Source organism: Mixophyes fleayi, chromosome 9 (assembly GCF_038048845.1).
Source record: "Mixophyes fleayi isolate aMixFle1 chromosome 9, aMixFle1.hap1, whole genome shotgun sequence".
In the NCBI taxonomy this organism is placed as follows: domain Eukaryota; kingdom Metazoa; phylum Chordata; class Amphibia; order Anura; family Limnodynastidae; genus Mixophyes; species Mixophyes fleayi.
Genome location: NC_134410.1, coordinates 50,280,942 through 50,296,316, shown reverse-complemented (window position 1 = coordinate 50,296,316; position 15,375 = coordinate 50,280,942). Strand labels below are relative to the sequence as shown.

Genomic DNA, 15,375 nt, shown 5'->3' with positions numbered 1-15,375 from the left:
CACTGATGGGGGAAGGCAAAATGTATCCCATTATAAATATAGGATAGGATCTGATCTTCACCAGCTTAGAACTAGTGTAAAATTCAAGTGGTATATTTACCAAGTGGTGGTTTCCGACAAATCGTCAAGAATCCTTTTTAAAATAGCAATGTTATTAAAGACAAAGTCCATCGGGATGGAATGATGATCACCGTGTCCTCACCTAATTCTTGCAATGGGGCCAGAGGATGCCATGTTCCCAAACTGGGCCTCACCCCTGACATGCTGGCCACTGTAAATCCACAGAAAAGCAAAAGCCTCATGAGGGTGGTCGAGCATTGTCAGGATACCCTCCCTTCTTGGCCTCGTAGTGGCTCCATCCCCTGCAGTGGCAATAGTTCTGCCACTGACATCAAGAGAATAAATATGGCCTCAAACTGTTTCTTAATATATTATTAATTGCTATCAAATACACCCTGCATTGTATTTTATTTGTGGTTCTACATATGTAACAATATACCTTCAGGTCTCAGATATGTAATGCGCCTACCATTAATTTGTACCTGGATTCTAATGCCTTTAATAAACAGTCCTTATAAGAATAAAAGAAAGGTAAATATGAAAGTGAAGTAGAAGAAAGAACTGGTATATAAAGTAATAGAAAACTGGATAGGTGATGGAAAGGATGCAAGACAATACTTGTTATGACACATATGCACTACAAAGTACATAATAGTTCACCCTTACCTGGGCATCGTGGGCAGCAGAGCTGAGGAACATAGATTGGATTAGCACAGTGAAGACTTGGGCATCTCACTCTACTGCACAATACATTTCCACCCTGCAAGGAGAGGTTTCAAGTTATTATCTGCTCCTCACTAGGACCATTACCTGCAGAGTTGATTCAGCTATGCAATAAAAACTACTCACTTGCATGTTGTATGTGTTATCGTGTTTGATATGCAGAGGTAACCATGCGCAGTGGAGGAATAGAGAGGTCAACGGAGGGCACTCCATTGCGAAACCCTTGCTAGTAAATGACACTACAGTGTCACTGCCTTTCCCGGCCTCAGGTGCAAGCAAAAGTTGGTATAGAGTCATTGGAACCAATAGGTACTTTAATGATTTTTGACACCAGTGAGAAGGAGGCTTAACACCATCTTGTTCTTCAATAAATATTAGTAAAAAAATAAAACATGGTAACTGTTTGTGTGAAATAATCATAATCAATATATGTTCCTGATGAGAAACCATTTTGTCCCAAAAGAGGCTTATAAACATACTACTAAACATAATTAGAAAAGTTTTCTAATCTGTTCAGCTCACCCACACTAGGGTGTAACTGTTTCCTGTGAAGTTTGTGTCCACACTTTTGCACTGCATATCTGCAGGGACATGCATTTCCTATACACAGAACAGAAGTGTCCTCTCCCAGGGGCAAACGCAGGATTTGTAGAGGGGGGTTTCCACACCACACGTGACCAGCATGCATGAGGGTGTGGCTATACTTTTAGACAGTGCATGGCTGCTCTCCAACTCTTCCTATCCCCATAATATATATGGTCAATGCTGCGTGCACTACTGTTAGGTGCACGCAGCTCTCCCTTTTCAAGTAGAGCTGTGTGAAGCGAAAGCAGGGTCCAGCCATCTCAATTATACAGTGCCCCAGGCTTGGAGGGAGGTTTCCAGGTACTAGAAAACCCCCTCGGTTTGCCTATGTCTCCTCCTCTCCTCCTACACCCCATTCAGTGTATGGGGAGTGCTCAGTATTGCTATTTACCAATGAACAAAATTAAGTTTTCAATCATGTAAATGTACGCCAGCTGAAATGGTTTACATTAACATAATTGAAAACTTTCACTGCTGACAGCTCTGTTCCGAAGAGCAGAGCTGCACAGTGCATGTGTGGAGGGATCATGTGATCCCTCCTTGTCACTTGACTCACCTTCTTGCAGTCCAGGATCTCTGTGCGCATGCAAAAAGAGGAAAAATCAGTGCAGTCAGCATCACATGGAAGAAAAAGAGAAGAGGCAAGTTTTGCTTCACAGGAACAGCAGTTTTTCAGAACTGCTGTTCGTGTGATGGTTTTTTTAATAACTATGAAAGATAGTTGAATCCTTATCTATGCGATGAGGATTGAAAACTATCTTCCATATTATGTGATGATACACAAACATGCCCCATAGAGAGGCATATTTGTATAACGCACCTGCAGTGCTCGAAGTGGGGCGGTATGTGCCGGTATACTATACTGGCACTTTTTCTCCCCACTTCTTTAAAAATTGTACGCATACTTCACCAATCACGTATTGCTCAGCTCAGTAAGAGAAGCCTGTTAGCTGCTCCAAATGGATTTATGCCTTCTTGGAAGTGACCCCCATTCCTGTCCTCCATTCATCAGCACCTAGAACCCTTCACCAGCCCTCCTGCAGTTCCCAAGTTTGCATGTAGTGTGTAGCAAGTTCCACAGGAAACCGGAAGAAGCTCATTGGACTGAGTGAAACACTTAATAGCAGGTTCTGTATAAGTGCACTCGCTGGGCTTATGCTCGTCTAAATCTGCAGCTAGGCATTTACCTACCCTATCTGTATTAATGACATACTATGGTGCCGTACAAAGGAAATCTGGAACGATTATAGGAGCGTCATATTGCTGCAACCCATTCCGACTGCTTTGTAAATATTGCGCTTAGGAACTATTTAACCCTATCAGGGTACTTTATTTGATTTTTGGAAGCTCAGTATAACAGATACAGCTCCACCTAACGGGCTGATGATATTGTTCAGTTTACTCTAAGTTCCGTGCTTGGTCAAGTGTGTAACACTTATGTATAATCCTTTACAATATACTGATTTGATTCATCTTAATACTTTGGTAATTTCATTTGATTCTTAACTAGTGCAAAAAAATTAATTCAGATGTAATTTCATTATTGGGACATTTAACAGCTTATTCAACATGCAACATATTTAAAAAGTTATTGCTAGCGTTATATTTGAATATGTCATGTTTCTCTATAATAGTTATATGAGCATAATTTGATAACAAGACTGTTTTGTGTTAATTTTGCCATAAATTACTATTGTAGCTGAGCCATTTTATTTAACTGCTTTTTATACGTATTATACATAAATATTAAGGTAAACTTTGTTGAGACCTCTGGCATCTTGATGAGTAACTCCAATTTAAAAATTATAATTTAAATAAAAAAGGTTTACTTAAGATAATTATTTGGTATTAGTGGTTCATGTAGATCAGTCTGGTTCTGTGATTTATTTTCTAAATTGTGGTCATTGACCAAAAATTTTAATAATTGCAGCCAACAGTATGCTGATTTTAAATTCTGGAGCCAATATTAGTTAGTGGAATTGTAAATGTATAGTTTTTTTGCCCCACTTTCTTTAATTCACAGGTAATGTCAGTACTCAGCAAATGCTGAAGTATCAGAGGTTTATGTCCTGAATTTCATCTAGAGATAACATTTTAGCCCTTACCATAATGGTTTAAATTAAAAATATCCATCAAACATAGGGGAAATCCAAATTCAAGAATGTATGCTCTGATTCTGAAAAACAAATCAGAGGCTCAGCCTGACACCAGGGTACTTTGTTCTATTGTAATATTTCGCTGTAACAGAAGGCAGTTTGTTCTCCGAAGGGAGAGCGGTTCAATAATAAGTGTCTGCAGGCAACAGTGAAGCATGGTTGAGGTTCCTTGCAACTTTGGGGCTGCATTTCAGCAAATGGAATTGGGGATTTGTTCAGGATTAATGGTGTCCTCAATGCTGATAAATAAAGGCAGGTACTTATCCATCATGCAATACAATCAGGGGAGCGTCTGATTGGCTCCAACTTTATTCTGCAGCAGGACAAGGACCCAAACATACAGCCAATGTCATTGGGAACTATCTTCAGTGTAAAGAAGAACAAGGAGTCCTTTAAGTGATGATATGGACGGAGCCCTGATCTCAACATCATCGAGTCTGTCTGGGATTACATGAAAAGACAGAAGGATTTCAGCAAGCCTACATCCACAAGTGATCTGTGGTTAGTTCTCCAAGATGTTCGGAACAACCGCTGTGCCGCATTCCTTCAAAAACTGTGTGCAAGTGTACCTAGAAGAATTCATGCATTGATGCTGTTCTGAAGGCAAAGGGTGGTCACACCAAACATTGATTTGATTTAGATTTCTCTTCTGTTTATTCACTTTGCATTTTGTTAATTGATAAATATATATATATATATATATATATATATATATATATATATATATATACATACAAGTTAACCCGTGCATGATACTCATGCATTCTAGTCAAATCAAGCTACTTAAGGTGTTAAAAAGGTTCTTGTCATGCATTTGGGCCATAGCCCAGGCCTCCTCAGGGGAAGAGCGTTACTTCCCGACGTAAGCGCCCTTTTTTAACGTGGTTTTGTCCACATGTCACCACCTCATCATTCTTCTCCATCACCTCATCCTTCATTTTCATCGCCACATCTATCCAGATGTCTATCCAGACACAGGGATCTCTCTCAGCAGTCCTGAGTATCACACACCTCTCAGTCTGTCACCTCAGGCAACCACCAACCACTCCCCACTGTCACCCCCGGCAACCAGCAACCACTCCCAACTGTCACTTCTCCTTCAAGAAATATATATATATATTTTTTAAATCTTTATAAACACTTTTACCAATTAACAAATTAAATTAACAAATTAAAAACATCTTAGTATACCAAATTTCAGCCCTTTCTGAATTTTTTTTACACACACACTAAGAATTTAGTAGGTCAGTGTATAACTCCGCCCAGCAGGTGGCGCTGCAGCTTGGTTTTATTTTTTCCACACACACACAGACAGACTAACACACGCCACTAAGCATTTATATTATAGATTAGCAAGCAACCACACATTTACATTTTAATTAATTCCATTTTTTAATAGTGAGGATGCCCTTTGCAATGTGTAGCTGATGCTGGATGACACAACTCCCAGCACTACAGAGTATCCTGGGAGTTATATTTTAACAGCACCTGCAAAGTCACTCAGTAATTATCACCAGTAAAGGAGTTTTGTTGCCACTGTCACATTACACAAATATCCAAGTGGCAACCAATGTATTTCAAAAGACTTATAGGCCCCTACATAAAACTGATCATATTTATATACATATATATTTAAAATATTACCTCTCGACACAGGCAGTTAACACAATACACAAGCCCATAAGGTTCCAGGTAAGGGTGCCATCTCTCTCCAACTCGATACTTCCTGTCTTGGAAGACACAGTATGTCTCTGAATCTACAGGGATGAGAGAGGCAGCTTTTAGTTACATCCTGAGGACTCAGTGCATATCAGTGGTTGAGGTGGTTTGGCTAGAGTCAGGATCGCATTGGTTGTGACTGGTTTCCACTATGAAATGCAATACATAGAAAGTTAATGAAATATCCTTGTGGATTCTCTGGTTTGTGTCTTTTGGCTTTTCAATAAGAGACTTTAATGTTCCTGGTCTCTGGAGTCTGAGCAAATCTAAAGGGAGCAGTGTCGGTGTCAGTGACTACTGGGAATACTGTATAGCCCAGACCACAGAAGAACTACCCATTAGATCCTGAAATTGGAGGTAACCCCAAAGCTGTCAGCACCTCTGACTGTGAAGTCTACCAAGGAGCCAAACACTTCAGCTGAAAGAAAACCTTTCCCAGTTTGGCAGCTTTCACCACAGTCTAACGCCAAGGAAGGAGAGAAAGCAGCTGAAAAGCACAGACTTACACATGCTACAGCTTAGATGGAGAAATGATATGTCGGTCTGCACACATTAAAGTAAAGATTGCAAAAATACAATGTAAAGATAAAATTGAAGGAGTCCCTGAGACTCTTGTGACTTTCTATTTCAATGTGTTCACAATGTAACCAACAATATATCCAACAATCAGAAGGATCAAGTGTAGAGAAACGTAAAATGTAAGCTGCTTTCTGGAGGAATTTATAATAAAAAAAATATCAAATGAACTATACAAATGGCTCACTTAATAAATTGTAGTCATTGTAAATGTTGAGCAAACTTTCGACTGAAGAGTTTAGGGTGAAAAATCTCAGATGTGCAGCAACCAATCAGCAATAAGCTGTTGTTCAATATGAGTTAGATCAGGCCTGATCTAACCCTGTCAGCTGTTGTGAAACTACAAGCCCCAGCATGCTTTGCCAGTAGGTAGTGAGCCAATAGCTGGCAGGGTATGCTGGGACTTGTAGTTTAACAACACCTGGAGAGCCACAGGTTAACCAGGACTGCGTTCGATTAATTAAAGCAAATGTTTTGTTCATTGGTTAGGGTTACTGCACTTTTGAATATGGTATCTATGTAAATCACCATTTAGCCTCATTTGTGGGCGAAAATGTCAGTTGTTATTGTTGGCAAAAGTAATAGTGTCATCTCAAAGCACTCCTTACTATCACACTTGGACAATCCCATTAATTAAGTACAACTTTAACTAATATGTTCATCAATGGGTCACAAATTTACAGTTATATTTTTTCTTGACATCAATGTGTGCGTATAAGTCTTCTCCACTATGGTATGGGCTGATGGATATGAAAATTTCTCTACTGAAAGTATTGTTTGAAGTTGCATTACTGAATCAGACAATAGACTCCTGCTACATCATGAACCTCATCATTTCAAGTGCAATAGAATATATTGATCCATCAAACAAAATCTTGTTTTTGCAGGAATCCGCAGCATCAAATTCTACATGATCTTGTTTTTGCAGGAATCCGCAGCATCAAATTATACATGGAATACCTTGTCCAGGCTATGCCCATCATAAGGTGCGAAAATATGCTCCTCTGAAAATTAAAATCATCATATAACTCTAGAGTTGCGGCTGCTTTTACTATCACATGTAAGGATTAAAGTACAAAGCGGGAAGAAGCGTCTTTTCCATTGCACCTACATATTTTTGCTTCATAAATGACCATAACATTAGTGCATAAATCCTATGAACTATGTCAACTACTACTTCGGAGGTATTTGTAGCATTTCTACTTAAGACCTTTAAAGATTAATGAGATTGTTTCATTTAAAATGTGTAAATGTAACTGTAATAATCTCATAGGACTCCTGTTGTTGAAATTAGTGGCACAAAACAAGAAAAGGATTTTGTGAAACTATTTATCTTGGCAGCTAATAGTAAGAATTTTTTCCCAATAAAATAATAACTTTGAGGTTTTTTTTTATAAACATTATCTTTATGTTTCCATGCCAGCTGAGCTAGCTCTTGTTATGATTAACAAAAAATGGTTTCACATTGTATTCTTATTTTTTATTATTTTATCTTTCAAGATTGTATCAAAAACATTGGTTGCTATATTGTTTTTAGAAACAAGAAAGTTGTTATTGTATTTTGGTTAATCAATAACTGAGAGTTTGGCACTGGCACTTGGGAGGTTTCTTTTTTAACTTTTTATTGAGGATTTTTTCTAAACAAGGAGGTGAAAATGTGGGGGGAGAACAATTACAGGTGGGGGGGAGGGGAGAAGGGAGTGAGGTGGAGATTACCAGAATCACAGAAGAAGTGCATTGAGATATGACTAACAAGGTATTGACATTTTGGAGTAAGGGTGGAACAGTCTCTTTTGTGAGAAATCAGGGTGAGGCAGTATAATAGACATATCATTATTGCCATTTAGTCAGGGGAGGGGATGCTGCTGAAGAGTATTTTTAAAGCCAATGGATTCCATGTCATAGCTGTTTTGAATCTGTGTTATAATTTTAGGGAGGAGAGGTGGGGAACAATTGCAGCTCTGGCTACTAAGAGAATATATCCAGTTACAATCTTGTTATGCACTTGCAAGTATGGGGGGGTGAAGCTATATCTCTGTTTCCCATTTATCTTGAACAGACAAATTTTGTTCATCAATGGTGGAGAGTGATACTTTGCACTAAAATGTTTTGCCCCCATTGTAGTTTATGGTATTAAGCTTTGCGAAAAATTAGTAGGGTGGGGGGATTTTATAGTTTTTATAGTGAGGGTAGAAGTGTACTGAGAAAGTCTTGGGATGGTAGTTGATATTATTTTATGTTATATATTCTTTTCTTGGGAGTTGGCCATAGGGCAAAAGAGTGTTATTTTCAAATAGGTTTGAGTTTTGAGTAAGCCTTGATTATACCAAGAGGTAAATTGTAAAGTAGGGATTAGATTAGCAAAGCCTAAGATTGAAAGTTGGGAGGAAGGCATATTGAGATTTTATATCAAGCTTTCAGGGTATCAGAGACACTCATTTGGGTCTGTTTTTCTTACTAACCCAAATGAGGTCTTCTAGTGGGAAGAATTGGGTCAGCTGCTTATGAAGTTCTACCCAAGGACACGTGGACAGTTTAAAGTGCTGCATTTCACTGGGGGGTAACTGCTAGGTGGAACATGGCAGAAAGTCCATTTGGCCTAATGGAAGGCTTATCAGATCAACCATTTAAAACTGGACATATATAAAATACACATTCAATTAGTTCAAATATGTGTGCACAGTAAAAACAAAAGATTTTCATGTGAAATATTGCAATAGATCCAAGAAACCTGTGTATTTCATAAGTGCCTTTTTAAATGGCTGACCTGGGAATCCCCACTTATATGGAGCTCCCTGCAAGTGTGATATTTCCAATTGTAATGTTGTGTATATTACTGGGTTGTGATAGTTGACCACAGGGATGGAACTATCATGGTAGCAGGGGTGCAAAATGTTGTTAGGGCTTGTACATAAAGCAGACAGTTCCCTTTTCAAGTTTTGCTTTGAAAAAGCAAGTACAGTGAAACGCACATTGGTGTTTCTCGCTGGATTATTTTATTTATTATTACCATTTATTTATATAGCGCCACTAATTCCGCATCGCTGTACAGAGAACTCAGTCTCATCACACCTTGCTACAAATTTTCTTACTAGTTTACATAATACCACTACACACACATATGGGACTATGGGTTATCTATTATAATTAGAGTGAATTGCAGAAAATGAATACATAAATTTGAAACAGATCATTTGATTACATCCAGCAGCCTCTGTAATGCAGTAGTGTAGAATTGACTACATATGGGGATCTGACAGTTAAAAGAATGTGAGGATTGTATTACTTGGTGGCATAGGAATTTTGTCAGGGAAAGATATATTATTCTTCTTATTATTATTACATATGCAATATAGATAATATATGTGCAACAGCATAGGGCTACTTATGTTGTTAAGATGAGTCTATATTGAAAGATTCCCTTGGATCAGTGTCTAGCAGGGGATGACTGGGCTAGGGGGCAGGGGAGCATCTACCCCCAGGCTGGTCCCATAGTGGACTACCTTGGGCCACCTGCATTTTTTTCCTTTAAAATAGGCTGCTGATTCAAGACTTGCCGTCCAGGGCTAAACTTTGCCAGTCCTCCCCTGGTGTCTAGCATTTCCAGTTTCTCTGCAACTGGGACCAGAACTTGACTCTGAACTAGCATATGGTTTATTGTATCCCATGTACCAAACCCTGACTTTGAACTCTGACCCCTGCTATACAGCTGTCTGTGAATTTGACTGCTGTTTGCTCACTGCTTGAAACCCCCGGTTTTTGACTATGAGCTTGAATTATTTTCTCACGTGTCTCCTGAATATCTGCTCCGGACTTTGCATTCTGACTGCTTCTTATTCCTACCTGTCCACAGGATCTCAGCCATGAGTTTAGCTGTTGTCAAGTCATTACTTGAAGTACCGGACTTCGCTGAAATTTAAACTATTGGTGAGTCTCCTGAGTATCAGACCTTGGCATTTTCCTCTGGCTATTGCTGAACCGCACTTGTGAAACAGAGACCAGCTGTGTGTCTGACCGCTGACAACTCATTACTGAAATCCCTGATCTTGGCTATAAGTCCATTATTGCATATTTATTTCCTGTATATTAAATTCCAATTTTGAACTCTGACTACTGCTCATTAAAGTATATGGATTTAGTCCGTATTCCAACTATTAACTTGGACGCTGCTGCACACTGTTCATTTATCCTCAGTGTGTTGGACTTGGGACTTGGGAATTAATTACTGTGCAATCTGTTTGGGAAATCATTGGCTGTATATTGGACTTTAGTTAAGAGAGAGACACTATTTTTCTGAACCTGACATTGGCTATTGAATTTGTCTATTACTGCATTATCAGTGGTGCAATGTATCCAAGTTTTTATCTTTAGATGTTGCTATAATATACATATATGTATGCTAGATTTTGGCTTATGTTTTAGCCCTGTTCCACCGACTACACATGTGCCTACTATTTATTACAGGAACTGCTGTGTTACAGTTAATTCCTTGAACTCATGCTACTGGACTATAGAATTGTTCTTTATTTACGAGTGCATTACCATTTGATCTGCATTCTAAATTCTGACCACTACTGGGGACATTGTTCATGCCGGTCCAACATAAAGTAATAGTGGCTAACAGCCATTGGGGTCTAGGTTCTTGGCTGAGCATTGCTTGCTAAATCAATTTGTGACAAGTATATATCACTAAGCAATAGATATTACTATGCAAAATACCTCAACGATTTTTATGCTATCTAGTTGGACAGGGATCACCATCACAGGTAGTAGTGGATTACATTTTTTAAACAAAGGCAGAACATTTACTCTCTGCAGCACTGTCTACCGGTAGATCCAGTGGTACTGCATGGAAAGCCCCAATGACCCACCTTTATATGGGTATGACTGCTATATAAAAATTGGTGTGCTTATGTTTATAAGTCTACAGAGCATGAACAAACTCTAGTTGTCTGTGTTGTTGCAAATCCAGCATTCAGCATAGTTCTACAGAAGGGGATCTGTGACTTTCCAGCTTTTATGGAAGTCCCAGCATGCTTGAGAGCCATAGGTTACCTAACCCATCTAAAATGAAGCTGCATATACCTAGTAATCTTTTTCCCACTATGATTCTTTAAAGAGTAATAGGCTTCTCTGTGCTCTTTTGTTAAGTACAGCTATAGCAACATCCCCACAGTCCTCAGTTTTGCTCGGCCAGGCTCCATGTCTGTATAGCGTATTAGACCCGAGTAGCATCCAAAACAGCCCGTCCAGTATGATGATCTCTGTTACTGCCCTCCTCTATTCTATGTCAGCTCTCACCCTACTGAGAAGCACTGGCATGGAATTGGAGGCAGGTGAGGGAGGCACGGGAGTGCTGCTCATTATATGTTATTAGCAATCTAAGTACACTTTCTATTTTTCCTGTGAACAGGGTAGAAGAAGGGGATTTTCTTCCCCTAAAGTATCATATTTAATATAGTAAGATGGTGTAGGTTCGTATAACTTTATATGGCACCTGAAAGGAAGCAATTTTATGTCCTCAGTAAACTTCAGATCACAAGAGTGTATGGATTTTTAATTTCTAAATTAGGGGAGCTCAAACAGAGAATAGGGCAAAAATGTGGAGAAAAAGTGCATAGCTGCTAATCAGCCATGTAATATATATCCTTAGTGTCCCATAATGACATTTGGGAGCATGTGAACAAATAATACTTCCCCTCATACTAAGGTCACCCAATGATCCAACTCCAGCTTCTTCATGCTGAGAAATCTCTAAATGTGTAACTGAAGCCCAATGACTTAATGTTTACAGAGATGTAAGGCTAGGTACACACTGAAGAATTTTCCGACCGACATGTTATCTGAAATGATTGAACCTACGACTAAAAGTCTGATCTGTCTGACGATTCATCCATACACACTGACACGATTTACCTTCAGATCTGTGCTCTTCATCTGGTCTTCTAGTCTTCAGAGAATGACACAATATTCATTCATTCTTGTCACATTGTCACACTGATTAAAACCGCCTCGTTATAACTATCCACATGTCCTAATGAATTTCGCTATCTTCTGTGACTCTGAAATGAAACATTCTGTCTCAGAATAAACAAATGAATTATTCCTTCTACAGCACTCTCTACATTTATTCACCGGGACATTCATTGCTAGCACTGGCTGAAAAGAACCAACTCTGCAAACTCTATGGAAATCGTGAGCATGAGTGCATACACACTGCATGATCGGTCGGAAAATATTAAACAGTACGAGCAACCAAATGAGCCAACGATCGACACTTTGGAACGACTTTCTATCATCGTGTCATTACACACACTAACCCGACATCCGACCGAACGGTCGTATGTCGGCTGATTTGCCCAATTATTGTACGAAAACGCTCCAGTGTGTACCCAGCCTTAATTAGCTCATGGTGCGGATGAGATAACAAGAGATAACACAGAGTTTCCACACAAAAATAAACAGATGTATATTTTAAGCAGTGTCCCTAAATATTCTAACATGCAGCATCTTCAAGTTTGTGATTTATTAGAAAGTCAAGCTTGTTTGAAGATATTTTGGGATGAGATATTGTGAGCTGCAAGAATGTAGTCCAATAAACAGTATGTAGTCCAGCAGACCCATGAGTTATTCATAAAGTTATTTAAAGAACATTAATTGCACTGTTGGATTTACCTCATTATTGGCTGCCTGACAGATCTATAACTGTAGGCATCTGCAAGGAAATCTGACATTTCAAGGCACTTGCATGTAGAAACTATTGCAACTGCTTAATACCCAATGTGCAATCAACAATTTTTTTTATTTTATTTTAAACCATATCCATAGATTTCCAATATCACTGAGCGTCAAGGAACCAGAGTTAATTTTTTCTCAACAGTGAATAGGATTACTACAAAAACAAGTCTTCATATTCAAGATTCCTCACTAAACTGCAATGGTATTAATAAACATTTAGGGCCTGATTCATTAAGGATCTGAACTTGAGAAACTTCTTATTTCAGTCTCCTGGACAAAACCATGTTACAATGCAAGGGGTGCAAATTAGCATTCTGTTTTGCACATAAGTTAAATACTGACTGTTTTTTCATGTAACACACAAATACTTGATAGCTTATTTGTACACTGACATTTAAAGTTGATATTTGTGTGCTACATGAAAAAAAAGGCAGTATTTAACTTATGTGCAAAACAGAATGCTAATTTTCACCCCTTGCATTGTACCTTGGTTTTGTCCAGGAGACTGAAATAAGAAGTTTCTCAAGTTAACATCCTTAATGAATTAGGCCCTTAGTAAGCATTTCATAGTGATCATTAAATAGTGAACAGCTTTAAATAAAAAGGTATTACATCCAAATTTGTCAAGGTAAACCAAATTAGATACAGGAGAGTGCATATATTGTAAGAAGTCCTTTATTCTTAGTACTCAAGAATGATTTGGAAAGATAACATAATGAAAAGATGACTTAACCAATCATGTTATTAACACACTTACCAATATGGCTTCTTTGCATTATTTCTAAACTCAAGTATGATTTTTAAACTTAAAACCTGCTAGTCTTTTTATAATATTACACCTACACTAAAAATCATGTAAGGAGACAAGTTGCGTTATAGAGGAAGTTTCACTGAAACATTCGTAACTGAATTGTAGCCCTTTGCACTGTTATAATTTACAATGAAACGTTTATATATTTAAGGGTTTGAGCACATGAATGATTTTGTCCTCGACTTATGTCAGATACTGATCTGATGCCTTACACCTACTTGTACATGGACATAGTCCTGTGCAGTTTAAATCTGTTTTTCATCATGCAGTAGTTTTATCTAAAGGATAAACATACCAATTTCACCCCACAAATTAATTTAGTCAAATAGTTATTTTATTAGCTATTTTATTTTTTGTTTGAATGGAAACAATTATTTGTCATCTCCGATGCAGGGAGACAATCAGCAAAGCCGCTTTGTGAGGTCCTTAATCTATACGTAGGCTATACAGCTTGTATTCATTCAATCAGACACCGTTAGAATTAATGCCACATTGACTTTGAAATCAAAATAGTTTCTATTGGATCACAAATCTACTAGGGTAAACTGACATGTACTGTTCTATAATAGCATACATTCAAATTTTAGTTTTTTTGCTACTGATATTGATTGTGTTTATATATACTGTATTATGCTGTATCTTTTTGCTCTCTCTGTTATACTTTACTTTCACCATCTATCTCCATGCTCGAGCTGACTCATTCACTTAAGTCCCCAGGAAGGAAAAAGGATCACGTATTTAGTGAGTCATGAACAAGACTGCTAGGATGTAGAGGAAGTATAAACATTCAGGAGTCTCTTATAATCCTACTGTTAATGATGTTGACCTTTACGAGTGCCATGTTTTGGTCCTTGGAGCTGTAAATAAAACCTTCTTCCTTCAATAAATTAAGCAGGTGCTTCATGAGCCTGTTCTATCCTTCACATAATCCATATACATTTTATATTGCCGTACCTAAAATTAGGCTATGTACTTATGGAAATCACCACAAGGCAATCTACAGTAAAACGTGTGTAAGTAACAGGTGTCATTTCACCAAAACATTGAAAACATGTCTTTACTGATTATCAAAAAACTCTAAAGCAATGTTTCTGTTACATGGATGACATTATATGAGAGATCCTTAGAGACAACCCACTGTGATCTTTGATTTCTGTCAGATTGTGCTTAGTATCAATAATACTGTACACTGATATGCATATGGTGGCAAAAGAGACAGTTAATTATCCTTTAAACTGAATCGTTGCTCAAAAATCCAGTTCTTTACCTGCAGCTCCCAGCTCCTTCCTGCTTTATTGTATCTATCGCATTGTTTTCTGTTTTAGGCAATATCCTTATATGACACTTTCAGATTTGTGGGGGATAAAAAAACGTATAATTGTATTGTAAGGAGCAATTATTTTACAAATGTGTTTTCTGTATTCACGTGGGTTTCCCCCAGGTGCTACGATTTCCTTCCATACTCCTTAACAAATTTCATATGTACAGTACCATATGTACAACTATTGACATGATTTAATATATATCCAGGTGTAGTGCTTTAATTGTGATAGTTAAATCATAATCATATTACTAATTATGTCTGTTACGATTTTGTTCACCACTTTTTTCTCCTTGGCAGACAAATTTTTAACATGATGTCAGTGATGTGCTACAATTATTGAGCATCTTATAATTAAGTACAATTTTATACTGTTACACATCCTTGTGGAACCCTGATTGCTACATTTTATATTTTAATTTTTATTTTAGTTGTTTGTTTTACATGGCAAGAGCTAATTAGGCAGAAGAAAATATATGACCAGCGCCAGATGACGAGATTGACATGTTTTCAGGGTACGTAGGCAATGTTTGAGTGATAGTCCTATAATTCGATGCCAGGATAGATGAGGCGTCCAAAGGACCCAAAAGATGGTCCGAGATGTCTTGGACCACTGGCACGGAGAGAGAGAACTTTCATGCACACAAATTATAACACCTAAATTTGGTGACTGCATTATATTTCAG

The 15,375-nt window shown here is 38.0% G+C and overlaps 1 protein-coding gene across 2 annotated transcripts in view; it reads right to left on the bottom strand.

Annotated features, from left to right (window-relative positions):
- The window catches only part of CHRDL1 (chordin like 1), an 88,106-nt gene that overhangs the window by 40,859 nt on the left and 31,872 nt on the right, over positions 1-15,375 (bottom strand). For both annotated transcript variants that reach the window (XM_075184327.1, XM_075184326.1), the window contains exons 3-4: positions 5,169-5,281; positions 727-820 (exon numbers count right to left, since the gene is read on the bottom strand). In XM_075184327.1, coding sequence (XP_075040428.1) covers positions 727-820; positions 5,169-5,281 — 207 coding nt within the window. The remainder of the gene's footprint in view (positions 1-726; positions 821-5,168; positions 5,282-15,375) is intronic.